The sequence below is a fragment of the Erythrolamprus reginae genome, chromosome 1, assembly GCF_031021105.1.
Source record: "Erythrolamprus reginae isolate rEryReg1 chromosome 1, rEryReg1.hap1, whole genome shotgun sequence".
Classification (NCBI taxonomy): domain Eukaryota; kingdom Metazoa; phylum Chordata; class Lepidosauria; order Squamata; family Dipsadidae; genus Erythrolamprus; species Erythrolamprus reginae.
The window spans coordinates 197009180-197028323 of record NC_091950.1 but is presented as its reverse complement, the minus strand read 5'-3'; the positions used below and the strand labels follow the sequence as shown (position 1 = coordinate 197028323).

The window sequence follows — 19144 nt, the reverse complement described above, 5'->3', positions numbered from 1 at the left end:
TTCAATATTATGATAGTTGTTTGTTTTGAATATATAGTATCTATTAAGTTAACAAATTTTGGGCCAAATCTCATTTTATTTAATTGCATTTTTATAAATATCCAATTGACGTTGTCAAAGGCCTTTTGAGCATCTAAAAACATTAAAGATGCTGTCTTGCCTGGATACTGTTCGTAATACTCTAATGTATTTATTACTGTTCTAAGATTATTTTTAATTTGTCTCCCTGGTAGAAACCCATTTTGGTCTTGGTGTATTATTCCATTTATAATTCTTTTGAGTCTATCTGCATAAATGGCGATAAATATCTTATAGTCTACATTTAATAATGATATGGGCCTATAGTTTTTAATTTTTTCTGGATCTGTGCCCTGTTTATGTATTAACGTTGTCAGTGATTCTGACCAAGATTTAGGAATTTTACCCTCAAGTCTACATAGATTGAAGGTTTCTAACATGTGGTTTCTTATTGTTTCATTTTCTATCTTGTACCATTCTGCCGGTATGGCGTCTGGGCCTGTGGCCTTGTTGCTTTTCTGTTTTTTAATTGTTGTTAGGAGTTCTTCCATTGTTATCGGTCCTTCCATGGTGGCCTGTTGGTCTTCTGTTATTTGTGGTAATTTTGAAGCTTGTAAATAGTTAAAAATTTCATCTTCACTAACATTATCTTTGGCATATAGATCTTTATAAAAATTATACACAATATCAGCCTTTCCTTCTGTATCATATTTTATTGTACCATCTTTGTCTTCTAGTTTTTTAATTAATTTTGATTGGCGCTGTTTTCTAAGTTTATATGCTAACCATCTACCTGGTTTATTTGCATGTTCAAAGTAGTATTGCTTTGCTCTTTTAATTTTTTCAGTTATTTGGTTTTGTTCCATAATTCTGATTTTATGTTTAATTACATTTATTTCTGTTTTTAAGTCTCTGTTCTTAATATGTTGCTGCGATAAAAATTCTAATTGTTTCAATTCATTTATTAATTGTGCATACTTTAATTTATTTTCCTTGTTATATTTTGCAGTGTAAGATATTGTTAATCCTCTAATATAAGCTTTAGCTGTATCCCATAAATTCTGTGGCGTAGTTTCTGAGGTTTTGTTAATTTCAAAAAATATTTTTAATTCCTTTTCGATCCAATCCTTATATTTCTTATCATTCAATATATTTCTATTCATCCGCCAATTGTTCTGTTTGTTGTTCATTCTCATAGAGACCACTATTGGATTGTGATCGGCCCATGTATTAACGTCTATCTCTACTTCTCTTATTTGTTCTGCAACCGTTTTAGGTGCCCATACCATGTCTATTCTTGTCCATATTTTGTGGGGGTTAGAGTAGAAAGTATATTGTCTCTTATGGGGGTATCTTTCCCTCCAAATATCATTTAACAATAATTCCCCTTTCATTTTTTGAAAGGTACTAGGTAGCAAATTCCTTCTTGTTTTTTTGCTTCTTTTCCTTTTATTGTTGCCTCCCCCCTCTGAATGGTCTAATTGTCTGTTCGCAATAGCATTAAAATCACCTATTATTAATACATTTTCAATAGCTAGGTCTATTATTGTTTGATGTACATTTTTATAAAATGTCATTTGATCTTCATTAGGAGCATAGATAGAAACAACAGCTAAAGGTCTAGGTTCAATATCAACTTGTACAATCAATATTCTACCCTCATTATCTTTAAATATTTGTTTGGAATTTATAGAATTCTTAACATACATCACTACACCTCTTTTTTTTTTATCTGCTAATGCAGCATACATTTTTCCAATTTTTGGATTCAACAATAATTTTTGGTTATTTTTCTTAATATGCACTTCTTGTAGTATTGTAATTTGAGCATTTTGATTTCTAATTTTAGAAAAAAATTGTTTCCTTTTCCTTGGTTCATTAAGTCCATTAACGTTTACAGAAAAGATTTTTAAATCTTTACTTATTGTCATTTGATAGGTTTTTTGGTTTCTCGCTGAGGTTGAACTCTTCTAGCACCTTGGTCCTGCTCTATCACCTGAGCAGTAGCCCCCAAATCTTCTTCTTGCTGAGTTGTTAGTTTTTCCCCTGGTTGTTGTTGAACTGGTTGTTGTTCAACCACTTGTTGCTTATTTGTGTAGTCCAGACGGTTGATGCCACTGTTTTCAAAAAAGTACATAACTTGTTCTACGTTTTCCAATTTGTATCTTGTAGAGCGCCATGTCAAAGAAAGGCCTTGCGGAATAAGCCAACGGTAGGTTATATTTTCTTTGATCAAAATTCTGGTTAGAAAGTGGTAATCTCTTCTGCTTTCTCTGACACTTCTTGGAACTTGGAGTTTGGCATTTCTTGACCAATGAAGTATATCATCTCGCAGAGCTTTTCTTGTAAATTTGATGTGTATCTCTCTTGGGAGGTTGTGACAACGAATGTAGCTATTCGAGATTCTGTAGACTTCATCGATTTCTTTCAGTAGTGCTGTGGGATCCTCTTGGAGTATTCCTCCAATAGTTTCGGCCATAGTCATTTTTAAGTCTTCATCTTTTTCCTCTTTTATATTGTGAAATCGAAGTCCATAAGAAGCTCGTTGCATCTCCAACTGAGTGATTGATTCATCATATCTTCTGTATCTTGCATCAGCTCTCCCTTCAAGATAGTCCATTCTTTTTTCATTTTTGTCAGATTTCTCTTCAACTTTTTTAACTCGGTCATCACTTTCTTGTAGTGTTTGTTGAATCTCCTTTATCTGGTCTTTCATCTCACCCATATCAACTTTCAATTGAGCCATCTCCATTTTGAATTCTGCCAAATCTGCTTTTATAGCTTCTCTTTGTTGTGTTGCATCTTCTTTTATGGCCTCTCTTTGTTGGGTGGCTTCTTCTTGAGATTTAAACATAAAGTCCTTCAAAGTGTTTAAAGTTTCTTGTAGTGTTGCAAAATTAGACTGCATTGTTTTATCTTTGTCTTTATCCTTGGTAGACATGGTTAACACCTGGTGCGACGGAGAAGGATGCGGTGACCCTTGTGGGGAGGGTATTGTTGCTGTGGTTTGTTTTTTAACCATCTTAACAAAGGTTGACGTATTTGACATTGTCAAATTTTAATCCGCTCTTTAAAGTTTAAATTAATTTAAATTAATTTCAATTTATATGTAGTAAAAGGAAAAGAATTCCTATAAATTCCAAATCTGTCAATCTATTTTGTTAACAATTTCCCTTAAAATATGATTATATATACCAATTCAATTACCAACAATTACCTACAAAGTTATTATTCTTGTTTTAAAACTTTAAATATGCAATACCAGAAGAAACAGGTGTAAAACTTTTTTTTTTTAAATAAGTGAAAAATAAGAGTTAAAATTAAGTAGTCTGGTGGGAGGGCAGGGTAGATACAAAAAAAGAGGAAAGATATTAACTATTCATAAGAAATAAAGGAGAGCATGGAAAAGAAAAATTATAGAAAAAGAAAAGGAGAAGGAGAGAAAAAAGAAGAGAAAATTAATAAAAGGAGTGGAGAAAGTTGTTTTAGGGGAAAGAAAAAATAAAAAGGAGGTAATATTTTAATTCAGCTAATTAAGATAGAGCAGGAGACCAAGGTTTGTTAGCAATGCATATGTTTCAAATCAGGTTTCTTTTAAAAGTAGCAGTGCACAAAAAAAAGAAAAAGAAAAGACTCAAAGAGAAATCAGGAGAGAAAAGGAATAATTATTCAAAAAACACAATTTCAAAATCAATATTGTATACTTATATTCTTCTTATAGGTCCAGTACCGTGTTTCCCCGATAGTAAGGCAGTGTCTTACTATCTTTTTACCCCCAAAAGCCCCACTGTGTCTTACTTTGGGGGTATGTCTTACATTGTCCCGGGCACCGGGGCCGGCTCGTCTTCGGGCGCGGGGAGCTGCCGGAAAGGAGGCGGGCACCGACCTCGACGTTCAGCGGGTTGCGGGGAGCATCCCCTCGCCGCTCCCGGCAATGTTTCTCGGCAGGGGAGGCCAACTCCGCGGTGACACGGACGCTCGGCTGGCTGGCTAAAGGCAGGCCAAGGAGTGGATGGGCAGTCAAAAAGGGTGAGCGGCCGCCGCTGTGCCCTCCTTCGCCAGCCTCCTTTCCGGCAGCTCCCTGCGCGCCCCTCGCCTTCGCTCGCCTCGGAGCCGATCGGCCTTCGTTCGCCGCGGCGCCACCGCCTCTTCCCCTGCCGAGGCTCAGCTGCAAGCGGCCAGCGAGGCCGATCGGCTCCGAGGCGAGCGGAAAGGAGGCGGGCGAAGGAGGGCGCAGCTCCGGCCGCTCGCCTCGGAGCCGAACGGCCTCGCTGGCCGCTTGCAGCTGAGCCTCGGCAGGGGAAGCGGCCAGCGAGGCCGATCGGCTCCGAGGCGAGCGGCCGGAGCTGCGCCCTCCTTCACCAGCCTCCTTTCCGGCAGCTCCCTGCGCGCCCCTCGCCTTCGCTCGCCGCGGCGCCACCGCCTCTTCCCCTGCCAAGGCTCAGCTGCAAGCGGCCAGCGAGGCCGATCGGCTCCGAGGCGAGCGGAAAGGAGGCGGGCGAAGGAGGGCGCAGCTCCGGCCGCTCGCCTCGGAGCCGATCGGCCTCGCTGGCCGCTTGCAGCTGAGCCTCGGCAGGGGAAGAGGCGGGTGGCGCCGCGGCGAGCGAAGGCGAGGGGCGCGCGGGGGAGCTTGGAAGCAATGTCATCGCCCCCCCCCGGCAATACCCCCGTGTTTCCCCGAAAGTAAGACATATGTCTTACTTTCGGGGTATGGCTTATATAAGCCGACCCCCCTGAAACCCCCCATATGTCTTACAATCGGGGGGGTCTTACTATCGGGGAAACACGGTAGTTGTGCTGGAGAATAAGAGATGTAAATCCAGGTCTCAAAGGATAAAGTTATGTTTAGTTCCAATTTCAAGTTCAAAGGGAAAGTCAAATTAGTAGTTTTCTTGTATTTAAAATGAAGTCAGTTTGTTTTCCAAGTTCAGGATAGAAGCAGAGAAACAAATCCCAAAATGGAGTCAGGTTAAAATTGGTACAGCAAGGCAGATGTTAAAAAGTTCTCAGCAAATAATCCAAAGGCAGTCAGCAAGTAATCCAAAAACGCTCAGCAAGTAATCCAAATAGGTTAATCCAGGAGTAAATAATCCAAAGGAAAGGTTTCAATTCCTTCTATTTTCCATATGTTTTGTAATTATTGAATTATTTCATTGTTGTGAAAAAAGACAACCAGATGAAAAAAAGGCAGCAAGACTGTGTTCCTCCGCTGTCAGAATTTAAGCCCGGAACACTATATTTTTAGCAATCTGTCAGAAACGAATTCTAATCATCATTACAAATTTCTATAGTAATTTAAATTTTCTAAATAGTCATATTAAGTTTGAATTATTTTATTAATCCATAAAATAGAAAAAAATATTTTTAAGTTCCAAAGTTCAAGCTCAAGATGGAAAAAATGAAAGTGAAAAGATTAGATCCGGCTGTTGTTTGCGAATGAATCCCAAAAAAAAGTAAAAACTTTCACCTTCGCCTTATTGAAGAAAAAAAACCTTTCACTTAGAACTTTCACGATCAAGTCTTCTGCTTTTAAACACGAAACAAAAGAAGGTTTTTTTTTTATTTACCTTAGGTCTTTTCTCTGATGTATTCTCTTTCAATCAAGTTGGTTTCAGTACTTTCACTTGTCAAGCTTTTTCTTGCTTCCCACTGGGTGAGGGGAGAAAGCGCTGGCCGATCCTCCTATGCAAGGAGGATCGGTTCTCCCGTCTCCGAAGCTGCGGGGCGAACCGCTGCCTCCAGAGTCTCAGCGAAGGCTCCTCGGGCAGAGGGGAGCCCCCTGTTCTGGGATCGGGCCATCCGAGCCCGATCCGATCGCAATTGCGACCTTCGGAGGGGGTAGAAAGGATCTCAAGGCAGAGCGCTGCCGAAGAGATCCCGATGCGGTCTCCTCCAGACCGGAAGTCCAGAAGTGTATCAGTAGTTCCTTGGGCAGTTTGAGTTTCCCAACTTGGCACAGAAAGAATATTCTTTGTTGTGCTATTTTGATGACACTTCTGATGTTAGGTGTCCATTTTAGGTCTTGAGATATGATAGAACCTAGAAATTTGAAGGTCTCTACATGGAAGGAGCTATTCCCCTTACCAAGTTTCCTAAGCTTCAGGGCAGCAAGGGAAATGCTATCTGGATGGCTTTGCAGCTCCTACTCAGTGCCTTGACAAAACACATACAAATCAAAGTGATAAGATGTATAAAGATGTGCAGATTGCATATCATTTTCACTGATTTTCAGCTGATACAGGCTGAAGCATTTCAGTTTTCCTGTACTCCTTCACTACCAACACTTCCCCCCCTACAGTTCAGGAAAAGGGAAGGGATTTTTGTTGTTGCAGATCTTGTAACAGTTCAGGGAAAGTCTATGGAGATTCTCAATCATTCAGGTCATGGCTGTGCCAAAGGTGCTTTTTTTCAAGAGGAAAGTGGACTTTCTTTTTTTTCTTTGAAGACATTTTGCTTCTCATCCAAGAAGCTTCTTCAGCTCTGATGAGATGGTCATTCCGCATTTAATTGGGGAATGCTTGCTTCTTGGATGAAAAGCAAAATGTCTTCAAAGAAAAAACAAGAAAGCCCAGTTACCTCTTGAAAAATCACCCTTGGGATGTTCAGGGCAAGGCTATAACTCCTGCGCTTCCAATGTTGGTGAAAGACTTAGAAATCTGTACATACCGTATATGTACAGATAACAAAAGAGCAAAACAAGACTCCCAGTCCACACATGTCTCTTCACCATAGGAGAATAGGGAAGGAAAAAATAAAAATTGAATTTGCTACTTCTTTTCTCTCAGCTTTAGTAACTTTAAGGCCTGCAGACATCCATTCTCAGAGTTTCTAAGACACCATGTTGGCTAGTGAATTCTGGAAGTTGACGTTCACACTTTTTAAAAGTTGCTGAGGTTGAGGACCCTTGTGCTACATTTTGACTGTTATAAATATAATCCAAACCCCACATCCTCTCTGTTTTTCCCAAATGTCCATGCCTGCCTCCAATCCCCAAACCCCAAAGACATAACAAATGGCAGAGCGTTCCGTGCTGGACACACTAGGTGGCGCCCTCTTCAAGCCCTGTTTTACTGCTTGTTTCTAACTACAAAGCAAAATTAATAAGCCTGCATCTCCTGATTCACCCAGCAGTTTTATTTATTTATTTATTTGTTTGTTTGTTTGTTTGTTTGTTTGTTTATCTATCTATCTACTATCTATTTATTTATTTATTCATTCATTCATTCATTCATTCATTCATTCATTCATTTATTTGTTCATTTGTCCAATACACAAATACATAGGAAGAAAAATAGACATGTGATAACATATATAAGGGTAAAGTGAACTTAGAGGAGAGGATATATGAAAGGAAGAGAATATATATGATACATGAAAGAAAGGAAAGACAATTGGACAGGGGACGAAAGGCACACCAGTGCACTTATGTACGCCCCTTACTGGCCTCTTAGGAACCTGGAGAGGTCAATCGTGGAGAGTCTAAGGGAAAAATGTTGGGGGTTAGGGGTTGACACAATTGAGTCCGGTAATGAGTTCCACACTTTGATAACTCGATTGTTGAAATCATATTTTTTACAGTCAAGTTTGGAGCGGTTCGTATTAAGTTTGAATCTGTTGCGTGCTCTTGTGTTATTGCGGTTGAAGCTGAAGTAGTCATTGACTGGTAGGACGTTGCAGCATGTGATCTTGTGGGCAATACTCAAATCGTGTTTTAGGCGCCGTAATTCTAGGCTTTCTAGGCCCAGGATTGTTAGTCTATTTTCGTAGGATATTCTGTTTCGAGTGGAGGAGTGAAGGGCTCTTCTGGTGAAATATCTTTGGACATTTTCAAGGGTGTTGATGTCTGAGATGTGGTATGGGTTCCAGACAGATGAGCAGTAGTCTAGGATGGGTCTGGCAAAAGTTTTGTAGGCACTTGTGAGTAGTGTGAGATTGCCTGAGCAGAAGTTGTTGCTCTAGGTTTTCATAGGGCAGGGAAAAGTTCATAACTTTGAAATCACTACTCAGAACCCTAACCACACCAATGAAAGATTGCCTTCCTCAAAAAGATCAAAATTAAACAATTCATCAGAAACACATGCTTTAATTGGTTAAACATTGGAGCTAAAACAATATATATATCCCTTTTCGGTAATTTTCTGTGGTTGATCTGAATTTTGGCAATTCACTCACTTCTAGAGAAGACCATGACTGCCAAATTTCATATTTGTATCTTCAGAGAATCAATTCAATATGTAATTCAGTCTAGAAAGTTACATTACATATTAGCAGTACTCTTTTTTAATGAGAATAACTCAATTAGAGGACATTTTGTGTACCTTTAAGAACAGCATTGAGGAATTTCAGGGCCATAAAGAGTTATATCTGAGAAATTTTGTTTGTAGGCATAAGTATAAAATAGATGTATCTATGAACATGGCTGATTTTAGTTCAGGCTGTTATACCTTGCCATTTTTTGAGGGGAACAGAAAGCTATTAGTAACTGATTAATATGATCTGCGATATCTGTGGCTATACCTAGTCATTTTTTCCATTGATTTGTATTTCTCTTTGTTCAGCAAAAATTAGAAAAGGCAATAAAATATTGGCAGTCCTCTACTTAGAACAGTTCATTTAATGACCGTTCAAAATTACAACAGCACTGGAAAATGTGACTTATGACCGTTTTTCATAGTTACAGCCTTTGCAGCATCCCCAAAATCATGTGATCAAAATTCAGATGCTTGACAAATGGTTCACATTTATGATCATTGCAGTATCCCAGGGTCATGTACTCCCCTGTTATGACCATCTGACAAACAAAGTCAGTGGGGAAGCCAGATTCGCTTAACAACCGGGTTATTATCTACTGCAGTGATTCACTTAACAACTGTGGCAAGAAAGGTCATAAAATAAGGCAAAATTCACTTAACAAATGTCTTACTTAACATCAGAAATTTTGGGCTCAATTGGGGCCATAAGTCAAGGACTACCTGTAGACATTTAGAGTAAAATCGTAACATCAACACTGAAAAAATAAAAGATGGAGTTTAATATTAACATTAACATTGATATTAACATTAAAAAAGTAACAGATGGAATCTTCTTTGAGTCAGACACAACTTTTAATGTCCGAATGCAGAGGTCTCCAATCCTCAGTCCATTGCCCAGTACTGGTCCATGGCCCATTGGGAACCGGGCCACACAAGTGGCGGGCAAGCATATGAGCATGTGAAGCTCCATTTGTGCAACCAATGAGTATACACATGAAACCATCCCCTCTGCCCACCACTGCCGCCACTGGCAGTCCACAGAGTTGGAAAGATTAGGGGCTGCTGTCCTAATGGACACATGCTGTATTCTTGGGTTTCCCAACTTATAGTTGTGTTGCTTTCCTACTAAATATTAATTGAGTCTCACGTCTGAAATCAGTCATGCTTCATAAGATGCTATAATAACAAAAAGGCATTTCTCAAGTTCTATCTATAACTTTCTCTGAGCTGGGATTCAAAGCAGCACTGGCAAAAATGGAGAGGAATCTCAGCGAGGGGAGCCTCAGGGGAATCCCAACAATGCAAGAACGGGCACTTCGGCTGGCAACGGAAGTCCGGAGGTGGGGTTTCCCAGTGAGGGGAGCCTCAGGGGCATCCCAGCAATGCAAGAACAGGCACTTCAGCTGGCAACGGAAGTCCGGAGGTGGGGTTTCCCAGCGAGGGGAGCCTCAGGGGCATCCCAGCAATGCAAGAACAGGCACTTCAGCTGGCAATGGAAGTCCAGAGGTGGGGATTCCCAGCAAGGGGGGGCTCAGGGAAATCCCAGCAATGCAAGAATAGGCGCTTCAGCTGGCAATGGAAGTCCAGAGGTGGGGACTCCCAGTGAGGGGAGGCTCAGGGAAATCCCAGCGCTTCAGCTGGCAACGGAAGTCCAGAGGCGGGGCATCCCAGCACTGGCGGCTCGGGTTCATAAGGTAAAAATAGTTCGGAAGAATAGGCAAAAAAATCTTAAACATATCTCGAAAATATCTGTTGAGACCAGGCAAAGATATCATAAAGAGTGTTAGATTCTTTGGCATAATCCAGAAGAAACAGTTGTTCCACTTCTGGGGATTATCTTCTATGTACCACCACAATGAGAAGAGTTTATGGGGAGAGATCTGAAGAAAGTTCCAGTACAGGGGAAAGGAATGAAGTCTCTCTATGTCTACTGCTCCTCAGACGATCTGACAAACCTAAGTAGGGTCAATTGAATAGCTAAACCAATGTAATGAGCCTAAATTCCACCTGTGTCATAGGTTTGCCATCACTGGACTAGCTCAAGGCCATCCAGTTCATGCCTAAAGTGGAACAAAAATTCCAGATCTCTCAGTTTCTAGCCAGGTATCTTAACCAATGCATTAAATACACAATAATTACTTCTTGTGAGATGGGTGGTGATATAAATTTGAAAATGATAGCTAGCTAGGCAGGCATGCAGATAGGCAGCTAGACAATCCAGATGGTGTACTATCTTTGGAATTGTTCACTTTCCAGTTTCTAGAAGCCATCACTGAGACCGCCGACCTAGCTTCTAATAGGATGCTATTCTGAAGTATAGACACCATGATTTTTTTTTTAAAAAAAATTTTTTTGCCCTCCGCCTCCTTCACTTCACTAAGTGCAGCAGCATGAGAAATGGAGTGTGGGTGTTTGCTATGGATGGCTATTAAAATGTTTCCCAAAGATGATTTCAGGGCAGCTTATAGCCTCCTTTAAGAAAAGTTATTTCTCATTGCCACAGGAGTCATGGCAGAAGTCACGAACTTTCAGAGTCCTATATGGGGGAAGTATTAAATTACCCTTCCACAATCAATTGTGACTTGCTACGTGTTCAGGTTTTTCAGCTGTTGTTTACTGTATCTCAGGGATATATTTGCTGGGTTCGTTTAACAGGTCACCTATCATAAATATCAAGGTTCATTACGGAGACCACAGTGCTATTTTTCAGAAAAACTTTCCAATCCCGTTGGGTTGCAATCAGGTTTGGCTGATGTTTAAGACAAATAATGTAAGACTTTCTTCTTCCTTTGGGGGTTATTCTCTGGGAGAGAGGCTGAAGCATGGCCAAAATAAAATCAGGCAACCCAGTTAATGTGGGCTAATTTTGTTTTAAATAAATATATTTTAAAAAATTTGGTCCAAATGTGAACAACGCCTCTTCTCTTCTATGTGCAGGCCCATCTCCCAATTCATAGGATTTTACAACAGACAGCAAATACAAAGATTGGTTGCAAAGCTACTTTTTTTAGATGAAGACTGCCTTATATTTGAAAAACTGTAACTCTGTAACCCCTTCGTCACCCCTGCAGTAGAAATATTCTGAAATAATTGTTATCAGTCTTAGCAAAGCTTCCCCCCATTTTAGGTTTTTTTTTGGAAAGCCTGGCTTTTTACCAAGGTTCTGCAATAATATAATACAGAGATCCATAGTATGGAATGATGGGAACTGGATTTGCTGTGAGGGGATGATTAAGGCTCAGGGTTTCTGTTTTATTTATTTATTTTTCCTTTTTTAAACAATTGCTTTATAGACATTGGTTTTGTTGTTGCTGTGAGCTCCCCAGAGTGACTTAAGAAGGGTGGCTGTTTAAATAATCTGAACAAGCAAACAAATAAATGATCTATATTTTGCCACATGGCCAGAATGAAACAAAACATCTGAATTTGCCAATTAATTTTTCCTAACTCAAGGATAATGACTCCTTGCCGTGTAGTTAAGATCCCACCAGTTGCAAACATCAGGCCGTGTTTCAGCTGACTGTGGGCTCTGAGGTTGTGTGGGTGCCAAAAATTATGAGTGGTGGTTTAACGTGCATAGTTATAGTCACCCATCAGCCAAAGTGAATAATAGCCAGACTGTAAAATAATTGCAGCAATGTCTTGAAGTGAAGCCAGGAATGGAGATCAGAGCCATCCGTCTCTGTTAATTTGTATACAGTTCTTACAACAGCACAGAAACATTTAGGAAACACTTGCAGGGGTTTGCTCTGAAACAGCTGGACAACTTTTATTTTGAAGAAAGGGGAGGATTTTTTTAAAAAAAGGAAAGAAAGGGGGAGAAAAAAAAAGGGAAGCCTCCCAATGGACCGTCTTGTTTCACAAAGGAAGGCAGCCTTCAAGTTGAAAACTTTGACCAGTGTGTTTTTTAAAGAAGAATTCTCATGGCTGGAATGATCTAACACAAGTTATTTTTTTTTCTTTTAAACTTGGTTAAGAGTTGGTAAAAGTTCTTCATTTTCTTCAGGCTGCTGAAACCCTTCCAGGAGGCTCTGCTTTGCTCAACTTTGTCTTCAGTCTCTGTGTCACAGCCTGCATGTTTTGGTGCTGCTCAGACTCTATGTGGTCTCTATGGCCTCATTTTACGGGACTGTCACACGGAGGGAGGTTTTTGCCAGCACCAGAAAAAAACCTTGGTGTGGTCTCTTCAGCACAGTAGCTAAGAACAAGTTTCCCGATTGCTCCCAGGTTCTCCCGGGAACTCTTTTCAGGAAGTGGCTGTTCCTCCCCCACACTTAAATGGATGATTATGTTACAATTAGGAAAAAGCATCTTCAGAGACCTATCTTTAGGTAAGTGGTGTTCTCGTTCCTCTGGATACAGAGTTATTTTCAAGGGAACTTTTCACAACTTCTCCCTGGCTTTCAAATATGAAAGCAAACAAGAGGCTTTCAGGAACAGGAATTTGAAGTTAAACTTGCTCTGCCTGCTTATTTGTGTGAGTGTGTGGGTCTGCCAGCAGAGTTTTGAGATGGACATTTTCATGCAAGTTGTAGTAAACTTGTGGAGGCTTCTTGATACAAGATCGGCAACCTTCTACCTTCCCAAACATCAATAATTTTATTTCAGATTTTGAGCTGTGATTTTGATGTTTGTGAAAAATCCCTAGAAATGAATTTCTTTATTTTTAAAGCTGCCCAATTGCTCAGATACATTTTCTGTGCTTTACTTTGTTCAGACTCAGTTTAACTGAATATGTTGTTGGACCAGAAAGGTAATACCTGTTCATGTTTTGTTGGGCTTTATAAAATGCAAAATGTTTGAACAGATTTACTTCTAGGAAATATGCTTAGCTTGGAGCCTTAGTGGAATGCACAATTTGGAAACTGAATGCAACTGTTTTGCTAAAAGAAATTAATAAATCAGCTTAATAAATAAATGGTCCTATTGACATGTATTCGGCTGTATATACTATTTATCCTAATATATTTTAGTCCCTAGCAACTATTTTAAATTTCAGTTCAAATCATGATGTTCTGTTTTGCAAAGACTTCATGGCTCTGATTTTAAACATAACTGTGTTTCTTCTCTCCCCTCCTCTTCCTTTTCCTTCCCTTCAAGTCAAACCTGATTCCTGGCAATTATTTGCCATTGCCTTCTTGCTTGGTCCCAGAGGTAAAGTTCAAGTCCAAGGTCACCCTGCTGGCTTTTGTGCAGAACGCAAAAGCAAGAATTCAAGTTTCCCTAATCTTAGATCAGCATCTTAATCATTAGACCTAACTCATTCTCTAGATTCTTTAGACTCCCATTAGAAAAAGTTTAAAATCCAGTCTTATAAACTAAAAAAGATTTGCTTCTATGTCGACATGTGGCATAGCTTCAGGTTGTATTACATCCTGGGAAGTTATCATCACTTCAACCAAACATCAGGACCAACTTAAGAATTTTCTTCTAAATCCGGTCTAAATATCAGTAAATATTTATCTTTAAAACAATTAAGAAAACAATAGCTTCCAAAAGCTATTATGTTTTTTATCATACATGCATCATCTAATATATTTGATGATAAATGCCATTATATTTATACTCACACATGCCATTTAGTTTAGTCTCCAGTGATCATTTTTGGACCAAAATGGTTTTTCAAAGTAATTATACTTCAGCCTTGTTACTGTGTTATAATAGTTGTATATCTTACAGCTATATAATACATCTCAGAATAATTGCAACTACTTCTATTGATGTCTTTAAAATGTTTATGGAATGGATGAGATTGCAACTAAGAAATCTTGATTCTGAAGTGCTGATCAACAATGATCAACAAATATCAGACTACCTTAGTCCCTAGAAGGGTATGTTGGGTTGCATCTAGAAAGGACAAAAGTATCTACCCAAAAGTTAAATTCCAAAGGTGCATGCAATTCTGTTCTCACAAGGAACATCTAGGAACATTAAAATGTTTATGGAATGGATGAGATTGCAACTAAGAAATCTTGATTCTGAAGTGCTGATCAACAATGATCAACAAATATCAGACTACCTTAGTCCCTAGAAGGGTATGTTGGGTTGCATCTAGAAAGGACAAAAGTATCTACCCAAAAGTTAAATTCCAAAGGTGCATGCAATTCTGTTCTCACAAGGAACATCTAGGATCTTGTTGACTCACTTTTGAAGAAAATGTTCAGGTTAGGATGAAATTTAATGAGAAGTTACAATCAAATACTGTATATTAGATGGTACACATGTAATACAAATGTAACCGTTTTCAAAAGTATATATTTGATTAAAGATCAAATATATTCAGAGTATTTATTGATATTTAGACTGGATTTATAGGAAAAGTCTCAAGTTGGTCCTGATGTTTGGTTGAAGTGATGATCACTTCACAGCTTGTAATACACTGCAGCACTAATGTACCAGTATTCCACCATTTGACGATTATGCTCAAGATTGTACATAAAACTGTCTTTTTCCTTTCTTTAATTTTTGTGGTAACACTGCATGATGATACAGAGAATTGCCACAAGATGCCTATGCGTGTCTAGCTAATCTTTGCTGTAATGGATTTAATCCATTTTATTTAATCATCTAAGGTAATGAAAGCTTAGAACTACGACACCTTAAATATGATCTAAGTATTGCCCACAAGATCATATGCTGCAATGTCCTGCCTGTCAAAGACAACTTCAGCTTCAACCACAACAACACAAGAGAATATAACAAGATTCAAGCTTAATATTAACCGCTCCAAACTTGACTGTAAAAAATATGACTTTAGTAATCCGGTTGTCGAAGAGTGGAACTCATTACGGGACTCCGTAGTGTCATTCCCTAACCTCCAACATTTTACCCTTAGACTGTCCACAGTTGACCTCTCCAGATTCCTAAGAGGTCAGTAAGGGGCATACATAAGCACACTAGAGTGCCTTCCGTCCCCTGTCCTATAGTCTCTCCTATATCTCATATTTCTTCTCTACTATATCCTCTATAACCTTCATTTTGTATTATTGTGTATTGGACAAAATAGATAGATAGATAGATAGATAGATAGATAGATAGATAGATAGATAGATAGATAGATAGATAGATAGATAATTAATGCATGCTGGATTTGCACAATGCCGCAGGTTTATATTTCAGTAGGCTGCGCAAACACTTCCAAAATTAAGAGTGTAAATTGTTGGTGAGAGTCATGTTAAAGCAAGGAATTGAATCCAACATTTTCTGGACTCCCCACTCAAAACTACCCAGCTGAGTATATGCATGCATGCATGTATTTATTAGATTGTATGCTGCCCTTCTCCGAAAACCTGTAGGTAGGTAGGTAGGTAGGTGGGTAGGTGGGTAGACAGGCAGGCAGAGAGAATAGGCTAGGTCCTGATACTGATGTTTCATTTTCAGCATCAAAAGTTCTATGTGTTTCACACTCTGTTGATTACCATGGGGGGGGGGGGGGTTGTTCTTGTTTTTTTAGACCTGTAGTATTTGGAGGGGAAAAAATTATGTACGGTAATTTATTTGATGATGCCCCAAAATTTATAATTTAGACATAGAAATATTTTCATCAAAGTAAATGGCTATAAATTTTAATAGACTTTCCTTTCAACATATTTCTTTAGATCTGTAATTCTTTATTGGATGAAATGAAATGAAATGCTTTCTGTTCCTAGAGAAGACAACTTCTGTTCATTCCCCCCCTACCTACCTTCCCCCCAGGAATTCAGCTAAATTTCAGGATTATCCCCAGGGAGAAAGCTGTCATTTACATGCATTTCCCTTAATAGAATTGAGCAAAAGAATAAATAAATCTGCATTGATATCCAAAACAATTTTTGCAAATGCTTTGTCTGTTGAGCATTCTAAGAAGAATTCACTTAGTGGTTGGTCCATTAACTTGAATTGATTTCACCTTGTGTTTTGAGTGCTATTCTTTTTGTTAAATTGTAGAGCAGACAGGTATATGTTCATGGAAGGATTGGCATAAAAAGTCATATATTAACTTCATATCCCACAGGTGTGATTTTGGGGTTGTGCTGCAGTTGTCAAAAAGCAATTGTGGAAAATGAAGTTATTTTTCCCTTGAAAGAATTGCAACAGAAAGGAGTAATGCTCCAAAGATGTTAGAAGTGCATTGGCCTATTTTATTTTATTAATAAAAACTATAGATAATGGAATTTTACATTTTAAACCAATTTGACAATTTAATCCAAAGATTATTTGTTTACATTTTATTTGATTATTCAAATCAATGAAAGAACAGGACAGAACAGAACAGAATAGTTTATTGGCTAAGTATGATTGAATATACAAGGTTGCCTTCGGTGCATAACCTTCCAATCTACATACAGGTAACAAGGTGATATAATCATTGTACATACAAACATAAGAACAACATGTACATACAAACAAGAATAGATACGTAGAACAGGATAATACAATCATAAGATACCAATAGGAGAAGGTAGTAGAAAATATGAGAAGGATAATAGTAATACAGCCATACTACATGGCTAAATATCCATAGACATAAGCCATTGATTAAGGCTGACTAAATTCAGCTATTTGAATTGAATTATAAATGTAAATCAAACTGGCAATTCAAACCAAATAGAAGCACAGATTTAAATAAGATCTTGATTGATTCATACAATTAACTGACATTGTAAGCTGCCCGATAGTGAGATGGGCAGCATATAAATGTGTTTGTTTGATTGATTGATTGATTGATTGATTTTTATGCTGCCCTTCTCCTTAGAGTCAGGGCACCTTCCAACATGTTAGCAATAGCAGTTTTTAACAGAGCCAGCAATATTTCCCCCACAATCCGGGTCCTCATTTTACCCACCTCAAAGGGTGGAAGGCTGAGTCAACCTTGAGCCGGTGATGAGATTTGAACCGCTGACCTACAGATCTACAGTTAGCTTCAGTGGCCTGCAGTACAGCACTCTACCTGCTGTGCCACCCTGGCTCTTTGATAACTCTCTTTGATTTGCTGTGATCCTTGCTAATTTTAGGGAATCACAGAATATTTCTCAATCCAGCCTCATGCTCCAGATGAAAGAGATTCATAGCTTCATCACTATCTGTTGTTCTTGCTGTTGAATCATTGTAGCATTTAGAGTTTAATATTTGGCCAAACTGTTTCCCAAAATGCCATATGAAGCCACAGTGAACAAATCTCCATTAAATTCCTCCTGCATGAAATATCTCATTGTTTCACTTTACAATTTCTTAATATGATGCATCTTATAGCATCCTTTTTAAAAATAGGATTAGGGCTGTGTGAAAGCTTTCATTTCGTTATTGCTTGACTGAATCGCTTCATCCACCAGCTTATTTATTTATTTGTTTGTTTGTTTGTTTATTTACTTACTTTCTATCTATCTATCTATCTATCTATCTATCTATCTATCTATCTATCTATCTATCTGGTTGGTTAGTTAGTTAGTTAATTCGTTAATTAGTTAGTTTTGTCAAGTATGTATTGATGATATACAAAGATATAACAATATTTATATTGTTGATATATGCAATATATTGCATATATATATGATATATACAGTATGATATATACAATATACATGATACTAGTAAGGGAGAAACATTAGGACAGGGGACGGAAGACACGTTGGTGCACTTATGCACACCCCTTACTGACCTCTTAGGAATCTGGAGAGACCAACAGAGGATAGTCTAAGGGTTTTGGGGGTTAGGTGATGATACTTCAGAGTCAGGTAGTGAGTTCCATGCATTAACTACTTGGTTACTAAAGTCATATTTCTTGCTGTTGAGTTTAGAGTGGTTTACTTTAAGTTTATATCTGCTGTGTGTGTGTGTGTTGTTGGGGTTGAAGCTGAAGTAGTCATTGACCGGAAGGATGTTGTAGCAGGTGATTTTATGGGCTATGCTTAGGTCGTGTTTAAGGCAATGTAGTTCTAAGCTTTCTAACCCTGGGATTGTAAGTCTAGTTGTGTAGGGTATTCTGTGGCAAGTGGAGTAGTGGAGAGCTCTTCTAGTAAAGTATCTCTGGACATTTTCTAGAGTGTTTATGTCTGAAATGCAGTGTGGGTTCCAGACAGATGACCAAGTATTGGTCTGGTAAAAGTTTTGTATGCTCTGGTTAGTAGTATGAGAGAGCAGAAGGTACGTAGGATTGGATTAAGAACTCTTGAAGCCTTTTTGGCGATGTTGTTGCAGTGGGCTTTGGCACTTAGGTCATTTGATATGAGTATCCCAAGGTCTTTTATGGAGTGAGGGTTGTTTGTAAGGTCTTTTTTATTCAGTTTGTATTTGGTGTTCTGATTCTTTTTGCCAATGTGCAGGACAGAGCATTTTTTGGTTGAGATTTGGAGTTGCCAGATGGTTGACCATTCAGAAAAAAAGTCGAGGATTTTTTGCAGAGTAGCTGTGTTATCGGTGGTGTTGAAAGGTTTTACAGTGTCAGCAAAGAGAATGCAGTTGCTTGTAATGTGATCGCATTGGTCATTTATATAGAGTATGAAGAATGTTAGTCCAAGTACGCTGCCTTGGGGTACACCGCTGTTAACCGGAACAGGATTAGATATGGCGCCCCCTATGTAATGCAACACAATTACTCCCTGAAACTTGAGGATAATGCTTCCTTTAATGCAACCTAAATCACATTTATTTCTATTACAATCCTGACAATTTCCTGGACTGCTGTGAGATTTACAGTTTTAAAGACTATCTTGTCAAAGAAGAAAAGGGAAGGGAAGGGAAGGAAGGACAGGAACAGAAAGAAATGGACAGGACAGGAAAGAAAAGGAGGACAGGACATAGAAAGTACTTTTTTTAAAAAAAAGTTATGTATATTTTATTCAGTCTTTCTATGCTTTTTATTTTCTCTGACAATATACAGTATTTCTATCACAATT

At 38.6% G+C, this 19144-nt stretch overlaps 1 protein-coding gene across 3 annotated transcripts in view; it reads left to right on the top strand.

Moving 5' to 3' along the window:
- Nucleotides 1-19144, top strand: part of PDE1A (phosphodiesterase 1A) — a 221883-nt gene that overhangs the window by 94130 nt on the left and 108609 nt on the right. The window contains exon 1 of one of the 3 annotated variants that reach the window (XM_070731883.1): nucleotides 11972-12601. The exons of the other annotated variants lie outside the window; for them this stretch is intronic. Within the exon in view, the coding sequence (XP_070587984.1) occupies nucleotides 12549-12601 (53 nt within the window). The 5' untranslated portion in view covers nucleotides 11972-12548. Of the gene's footprint in view, nucleotides 1-11971; nucleotides 12602-19144 lie in introns of those variants that run through there. 3 annotated transcript variants of the gene reach the window in all.